This window comes from Myzus persicae, unplaced genomic scaffold (assembly GCF_001856785.1).
Source record: "Myzus persicae strain clone G006 unplaced genomic scaffold, MPER_G0061.0, whole genome shotgun sequence".
NCBI lineage: Eukaryota > Metazoa > Arthropoda > Insecta > Hemiptera > Aphididae > Myzus > Myzus persicae.
Genome location: NW_019100504.1, coordinates 635,053 through 644,350, shown reverse-complemented (window position 1 = coordinate 644,350; position 9,298 = coordinate 635,053). Strand labels below are relative to the sequence as shown.

General features: G+C 28.9%; 1 protein-coding gene across 3 annotated transcripts; it reads left to right on the top strand.

Moving 5' to 3' along the window:
* Positions 1-132: 132 nt before the first annotated feature.
* LOC111028660 (protein CDV3 homolog) lies at positions 133-8,871 on the top strand. Of its 3 annotated transcripts, none has more exons than XM_022307405.1 (5): positions 133-249; positions 876-1,105; positions 1,742-1,964; positions 7,840-7,914; positions 7,981-8,871. In XM_022307405.1, exons 2-5 carry the CDS (start codon positions 899-901, stop codon positions 8,130-8,132), a joined length of 657 nt encoding a protein of 218 aa, XP_022163097.1. In that variant the 5' UTR covers positions 133-249; positions 876-898; the 3' UTR covers positions 8,133-8,871. The 3 variants fall into 3 exon arrangements, with proteins under 3 accessions (XP_022163097.1, XP_022163090.1, XP_022163086.1); XM_022307398.1 differs by lacking the exon at positions 133-249 and adding an exon at positions 341-532; XM_022307394.1 differs by lacking the exon at positions 133-249 and adding an exon at positions 342-667.
* Positions 8,872-9,298: the final 427 nt, after the last annotated feature.

Here is a 9,298-nt window from a genome sequence, read left to right as displayed (position 1 = left end):
AATATCGTCCGCCGATCGTGCGCGTGTGAGTGCGTTTATCCGGGCGGCCAACAACGACAATAATAATATTACAGACGCTACTCTCACAACAATTACGACTACTACAACTACCAGACACGACTGCCGACGCCGCCCGCCGCTACCGCTGCGGCTACCACGACTACCGCCACTACCACTACCAGTGTTGACCGATTGGGTTTCCGAGAAATCGTCGCCGCCTGGAGAATTAAAAAAGCAGTAATAATAAAAGTATGTACGGGCGGCCCCGGATCCGGAATCGTTTCTACGTTCACGCCGGCAGTGCGGCGAATCAGTTTCGGAATCGTCACGATAACGGGATCGTCCGATGATAACCAATCGGACACAGACTAGACCTGAGGTCCTGTCGCCGTTCGCAAGTGGTGGTACATGTGATTTGTCGCGTTTCCACGTTAACAACCGAGGTGGCGAGATATATCGTCTCCCGAATACCGTTCGCCGATCGCTCAGCAATTAATAATAATAATAATACCTATTACCCTATTATTTACTGGTACGCACACACACTCTCGCTCGTCGAGAACACGTAATTAATTATTAATAATATAATATTATTCTCCCGTTTTCGGTGTGCCCGAGCCCGTTATACCGCAGTCCGCACCTAGTCCTACCTCCAACGAATATTTTGGTAAATTAATTTTTATTTTTTTCTCCGATCGTTTCACATATTACATTTTAATAAAAATTCGTCGTCGACATTCGAGAAGTTATAGGGTTATTTTATTACTAGTAACGGCCGTGCCACTGTAAACGGTCCTTCTATATTGGCCGGTCTTGCAAAGATGGATTCTCATTTATTAGGTAATTTATTTTATGTTTATTTTATTTTTTACCAGCTCCGCAGAACTCAGAAGCAATCATGGCCGATCTGGATAATTTTTTTGCAAAGAAAGACCGCAAGAAAACCAAAGGACAAAAATTTGCCACCTCCTCAGATAATATGGCTACCGGACAAGAAGAGTTACAAAAAAAACAAGACAAACAGAAGAAGGAAAGATCAGAAAGGTCGCTGACAATTCAGAATAATTATGCTACTGAAAACGACAACAAAACTTCTTCCAAGAAGGTATCAATCAAAGTTAATGTTCTCTAATCATTCAAACCGCATGCAATATGTAAACTAAAATATGTATTGCATACCTACCTATTTTTTATCTAAAATACCATCAGTCATTTAGAAGTAGGTGATGTCATATGTTATTTTGTGATAAGGTACCATTTTCTTGTAAATTTTAAATTTTATCTAGTAGGTACCTTCAATCATCGTGTTTCTTAAGTATTCTTTAACTTTATTATTGACTATTGTACATTTGACGGTACTTACTTTAAATCGTACAAGTTAGCTTAATAACCCATGTAATTGTTTTAATAAATCATAATCTAAGAAAATTGTAATAACTGCAATGAGACTAAATGAAATATGAAGGTACTTTTATTATTATCCACTATCATCAATAAATGCTATATTATTAAATATGGGCTATCTCTTCCCATGACCCTTACAAAGCACAACAGTTGGACATAGGTACTAATTTATAGTAGATAAATGAGGTACCTACTGGCAGTTGAAATGTTTTTTAGTTGTCTAATGTATATTACTCAAAACATACGTGTCAAATTTATTTTTATTCTATTTGTAGTTAGTATTAGTATATTAGAATTTGCATTCAAATATTTTTGTTGAAAATACTTTTTCTAACAGCTGGAAGAAGAATGGAATGAATACCAAGAAGAAATAAAAGACTATACAACACTTAAAATGCAAAATTTGACAGCTGACTGTCCTTCTAATTGTACGGATAACAATGAAAAAGATGATGAAATAGAATTTGAAGAAAATGAGGCAGGAGAAATGGTGCCAAAACGAAAAAATGCAGGGCCTTGGAAAGTAAACGAACCCGAACAACCTCCTCCACCACCAAAAGGTAACTTTTTATTTTTACCTTCTGAATTCAAATATTATATTTTGAGGTGGAGAGATAAACTTAGAATAAACTCATTTTTAAATATTATGATAGTTATTAAATTAGGTAAGTATTCTCTTATATTATTCCAAGGCTTTGCAACCAAAAAATGTATTTTGGTTCCGGGTTCTTGTGCTAGATGTATTTGGGTGCTCATAACCTTTTTTATTCAGATTAATAGGTGTTAATATGTGTGTTGAGTAATTCAGGAGAGACTTAATTGAAAACTATGTAGGTTACTGTAATATTTTTAAATTATAAGATATTTTTTAGAATAATATTATTTGATTTCATAAGATATTCATAGTATACATACCATACTATTTACTGATATATAAAACTAATGAGTTAATTTATGAAACAAGCATAGTAAATTAAATTGATGTTAAATGTGATAATAACTGGTAAAATTGAATAATTAATACTTGATGGGTTGTAAAATTATTCGTATCAGTTATTATAATTTAATAACTAATATCAAAGTTGAAGTAACCAAAAAAAATACTTTCAAATTTACTTGGAATATAATAGACTATTATGAATGTACCTAGATACCTGGAATTTTTAAATATCCAAATATACAGCATATTATATCAATTAATTATTATATAATTTTATTTTTTTTATTTTAATGAAATGCTTCTATTTCTGCTCGCAATTGTACTTCAAAAATATCCTCTCTTAATATTTTTGGGTTAGTTTATCTTTATAAATGTAAGTTATAGATGTACTACTGAACCCATCCATATTCTTGCCCAGTTTTTATTTTTTTCATAGAAGTGACTCCTCTCATACGTAGCTGAACTCTGATGAGTGATAGGTGTTGTTAGAGCTGTAAACTTGAAAATATTCATTGATATTTTGAACTCAAAAATTTTAAAAGTTTTTTCAATTTTTTCTTTTTCTTTTTGTACATGGTACTGGTAGAAATAAACTTAAGCCATTGTAACTTTTCCAACTTCAGTGTATGTAATAATAGTATAAAAAATTTGTTATATTACGTATTTAGTAATAATAACAAAATCTGTGATAATTATTGTAATAACATAATGATTATATAACCATATAACGACCTTATTGTCTTAATACTATATTGTGGTAAGTGTTTTGTGTTTAATTAACAAATAAGTTTAAAAAGAAATGTTAATGAAAATGTGCAGCTTTAGGTATTGTTAATGCTACTTTAAATAGTTTGTGCAAATTTAGAATTATTGAATTGCTTTCTGACAGAACTCTGAAAACATATTTTAAATTAATTTCTATTTTTATGTAAGTAACTAGAAATAATAACTTAAGTATATAGGTACTTATATAAAAATAGAAATATTATAAACAAAATGTACATACCCTATAACCATGCCTTAACCATATTATGATAATAATAATATATCTACAAAATAATACACCAGTTACTGATACAATAAATTAAAATAAATAATTAATATAATAAATCCAACACAAATTATGATTTATATTTGTATTCAGGTATTTCACATAATACTAATAATATAGCTATGTAACTATGTAAGTGAAATCAAACTAATCTTTTTTCGGAAGATTATTTTCTCGCTGCCGGTTCGGTGGCGGAATTGATAGGTCTTTTTTAGACTACTTGTACTGGCGGAATCAATATTAAACCTTATCCCCTACCATAAAAATTTCTGACGGAATCGATGAAATCCCGGCTCAGCTCGTGGCACATGGCCCTTGACTACCTAGGAACTGCGCCGCAGGACGCATATGACGAGCCGCGAGGTTCAAAAGTTCGCCTACGAGCCGATTACACGCGGTTTGCGAGGCCCGACCCTTGCGTACCAATCGTCCCAGCCTCACCATTCCCACTTCATGTTTATGATACTAAGCTAACAGGAGTCACGTGGGAAGACTGGCTTTACAAATTAACAAATTGGCTTTCGGTTGTTCACTTCAAAATTTGAGTGAATTGTCCCATCATTGAACTTAAAAGTGAGAAAATTATTTGTGTTCTCTCGTTGGTTTGGTTTACAATATTTTAATTTTTAATCAAATTATGCATTTTTAAATATCAATACTTTACATACCTACTCCGTTAAAAATTAAAATATCGTAAAAGGCCTAGGAGAAAACATAGATAATTTAAGTTTAATTATACGTTAATTCAATCTTTTATTTAAGGTAAAAACGTACACGCATATGGCGAATGGCGGACAGTTTCCCCCCGGACATTTTCCCCCCATTTTTTTTTTAAGATTATTATTTATTATTTAATTAGAAATTATTTTTTTTCAGTAAAATATAATTTTTTTTTATAAATATAATCAATTATACTATAATTACCTATTATAGTAGATATATATTTTTAGATTATTAGATTATATTTATTATATTATATTAAAATTTAAAAGTATCCTTCACTATGCCCTTTATCGGAATTGAAAATAAATAGTAATTGGGCTACTACAGGAGGTGCCGAACCAAAACAATTTTTATTATTTGATAATGAAAACAATAACAATCGATTAATTGTTTTTGCGTCTCCCGAAGGAATGTTAGAGTTGTCAAAATCGACCTTATTTACTTATATACAATTTTTTTATTTCTTATTATATTTATGAAAAAATGGGGGGAAATGTCCGCATCGGAACATTTTTCGGGGAAAAAATGTCCTACTACGCCAAAAACAGTCGGGGGGAAATTGTCCGGATACCGCATATGGCATATGTATCTATGTTATGCGATAGTTAAACTGAAGCAAAATATGCGACGCCAAAAATGTTAAATGTAAAAAAATATGATGGATTTAATAGGGTATTAATTATTACATTTATATTTATGCATTTAAATAATTTAAACAAATATTTTATATTATTTTAAATTATATTATATGAGGCTCTCGTTTGACCGTTTGGGACCTTCATATAATAATATTAATGTTCGACATAAATTAATAATTTTGAGACTCGGGTCAGTTCAGATCCTGTGATAAGAAAAATCTTAGAAAAAAAATCACACGCGTTGTCGAATCAGAAAGTTATCTTTTCGAACTATTACTGATTAGTAATGTAATTTATTATAGTAAGCTGATTTTACAAAATCAAAATATTAATTTAGTGGAAACTGTTCTACATTTTAATCTAGTAAAAATCAATACTATTTTATTAGGGAAAATATCGCGTCTGATTTCAACAAATTATTTATTGAGCTCAATAAAAGATTTAACGGTTTTAAATTTACCATACACATTTCTATAGAATAATTAAGCGCCAAAAAAATCGATTTCGAATAATATTTTAGAAATACTTCTAAAAGTTAATGACTTGAGAGTACTTAATTTTATACGGCTCGTTGGCGGGGCGACAACTAACAAGTCCCCAATTGACATACCACTTTTCCGGGATGGGTAAATTGGTTCCGCAATAATTTGTGAACATTTTAAAAGTGGTAAATTGAATCTGGGGTATAAAAAGGTAGTAGGTGAGGTGGATTTAAAACCGGGACTCAACTCACCTATTACCTCTTTATACCCGGGACTGAATTTACCACTTTTAAAATGTACACAAATCATCGCGGAACCAATTTATCTACTAACTATTTTTTCTGGGATTCATTTTATCTAGATAAGTTAACGATGAGATAAGATATGCTTTTGAAATGGCTGCATACTAGTTGCGTCCCAAATATATCTACGAAAAAATGTCTAATTCGAATTGCGGTCCGAGTGTTTTTTCGGTACGGACTAGTTGCGGCCCGGGTGTTTTTAATTCTAGATAATTTAATCTCGACTGAAAAAATATAAACACCGTAATACAGTATAATGTAAATAAAAATAAGTACACCTTTAGTCGTCGCTTTACTACTGTTTAGAACGTTCCGTTTTCTTTCTGTGTATTTTAATTTATTTATTATGTCAAATGAAATTTTAAGTGAAAAAAATGCTGTTTATTTGTAATTGATGGATATGAATTTCGTTTCCCTAAAAATGTATAAAATAATGTTGATTAATATTCCTGTACTAAAAAGAATTGTAGGTATGCGGCATGTATTCATTTAAAAAATATTATAATAACATAATTATAAAAAAAAATTCGGAAGAAATTTTTAACACGGGACGCAACTAGTAACCACCCATTGAAATGTTGAATATTCCAGAGGTAAGGCCATGGCCATATCGCCCATATAATACATAAATAATTGCGGGCCGGGTAACTCTTAAACGTATATAAATTGCGTTTCGGGATATTCTGTTCATTACCATTCAGCAAAACAATTAATAATTTTCAGAAGGTTTAGGCAAAAGCACTATCAGCTACAGAAGTCAGTGAACAAAAATAAAAAAAAATGATGGAAAAATAAACATATAACCACATAAATAAAGTACCTATATAAAAGAAAACATATATATTGTAAACAAAAATAATACTCTTTTAAACTTTGTGCAGGGACTATGAGGTGCATATTTTAGCAGTTACTTAATAATTAATTATTAACCATACCAATATTAATACAGTTATATTGTCAGTCTGAAAAATGAGTAGTTAAATATTGATTTTGCAAAAATTTCATTGGACATATTATTAAACATAAAAAAAAAAAATAATTAGATCGCGAATTATATATAAATTATACTAAATATACCCTAGCCGCAAAAATGGCATTTACATTGACCTCAACATTTGATCTCTATATTTTTAAACTTTATTATCTTTCAATTTTTCAAAGTGAGATAAAATAACTCTCACAATTCATATAATATTTAAAGTCTAACTAATCAAAATCGTTATGAAGCAAACCTTTTTTATTTGTAAAATTTGTCCGTTTTTAAAAAAAAAAGAACTAAGTTTATAGACTAGTTGCAGATGTATGATAGATAGTTAGTGTACATTAATTCAACTATCAATAAAATCAACACTCATATGTACTTGTGTGGTATTTTAATCCTAGTTTGTACAACCAATTAAAAATAATTATAACAACCTAGCATATTTATTCGAACCAAATAATTACTACCTTTAAAATAATGTTCTGTCACAAATTGTATTTAAATTTTATAATGGCGTTTATTAAGTATTTAGTACTGTGAAATTTCTATACATGACATTTTTAATGTTGTTGCATTTTATAATCCCTTAATGAAGAACACAATTTGTCCATTAAATAATGTTGTATTAGATCAGTGTTTCTTAAACTTTTTTATCCGTGAAACCCTTTTTTATGTGCACTTTCACCGTGGAACTCCAACTTTTTCTAGCTCTTTTGTATTGAGCTTTTAACAAAAAGTTATTATAGCTCAACAATTAGAACCACTACTTTGTTTCAATACTTTCAATGTGTCATTTTATGTAAGGATTATTTGCAATAAAAGTTATGTGTCAACATTTTTAAAAAAAACCACAAGTTTTGCTGAACCCTGAAGTGTCTTCCGTGGAACCCCTAGGGGTTCCACGGAACACAGTTTAAGAAACATTGTATTAAATAATATATTTTTGATATATATAGAAGTATAATGTGTATGTGGCATTAAGTCAAATCTTGACATATCCCTATTAACTAACTTTAAATGATATTGAAATAATTGAAGTGTCATATAAGAAATACTCATACTTATATTTGTATACATTTATTACTATCCTACAAAAAATACATAATGTGCCTCACTCCTAGCATTATTAAATATCATCAAATAATATTACAATTAGTTTTAATACCTTAACATAAACATTTGGTTGTATAGTTGGAATTCATATTACTGTCAATTGTAACTTTTCTGTGTATAAATTAATTTTACAACTTTTTTCACTAAAAATTATATAAAATATGAAACAAATTGTGTGGTATAATATCATCTAAATTATTTTAGTTGCTGCTCCTCCAGTAGTTGCTGAAGTACAGAAAAATGTATATGTTCCACCAGCTCAGCGGAACAATTTTCAAGGTAAACTGTTAATTTAATTTTTCACTTTAAATACTAAAATCTTTTAATTAATTATCTGTCATTTAGGTGGACACAGAAGCACACCTAAAAGTAAGACTAGTTTAGATGTTAAAAATGAAGAAATGTTTCCAACTCTTCAAGGCAATAGTAATCCTAAAAAAACTGTAGCTCCTGCTGCTAGAAAAGTTGAAACTCCTGCTTGGGCCAAGTATCAATGATTAAAAGTTATAATGAACATGCACATAAATATTATCTTTTTAAAAATTCTCAACAAATATTGCATCATTAAATTATTGTTTAGAAAATGTTCATAAAATATTTTCCATGATGATTATCATAATTCATTAGGGAATTATGTTTTTTGTTTGTTTGTCTTAAATATTAATCGAAATTAAAACTGTGATCAAATTTCTATATATATCATAATATTTTTAAGTGATATACTATTTTGTTAATTTCATTTACTATGATTATGAGTTGTAGATTTGTACACAAATTTATAACAACCAAAATTATTTCTTTAACTCTGAAAACATATTTCCATATAGGGTATTTATGTCATATTTATAATTATAATAAAATAATTGTGCCGGCACAACTCATTAGAAATGTCTTAATATATTATACACATGTTATATTATGTAATGCTATGTTAATTGTGTTGAAATTATCTAATCCAAGTGCCTAAATATTTTGAGTTGTGTATCATTAAAAACTTATAAAAATATATCATAGTTTAAGTATTTAATTTGTTGATATAATGTAACATACAACTATCAAGATTACTAATCACATTTATGCCCTGACTAATGTATTTTTTAAAGAAAACATTTTCATTTTAAAAACCCAAGAAATAAAGACAAACATACTAATATAATATGCATGTTAAATAAGATGTTCATTGCCTTACTATTTATAAAATGTATTATTTAATATACCTTATTTTATATCTTATTATATGAACTTTTCTGTTTATAATGCTACATTTCTTCATTTATTTTAATTTCTGTTTCTAAAATTAAAAATAGATTACTTGTTTTATGCCATCTAATAATTTGAGAAAATGTGTTTAAAATATTATATTGTACTTGTCAATACAGTTCACAATGAATAATGAATAATTAGATCAATACAATTATTAAATATATTTATACAGATTATTGTTATTTTCAAATATTCCTAAAAAATTCAAAAAATCAAAAACCTTAAGTTTGAAGACAGTATATTTGTGCCTATCCTTCAATTAACAAATACCACTTGCCTATTATAGTTTTCTTCATATTATATCACTCATTACTAATATTATAATATAATGATTACTATAATCCTGTGGCAGCGTGACAAATTGAAATAACAATCTATTTATGATTTAGCAAGACAAATC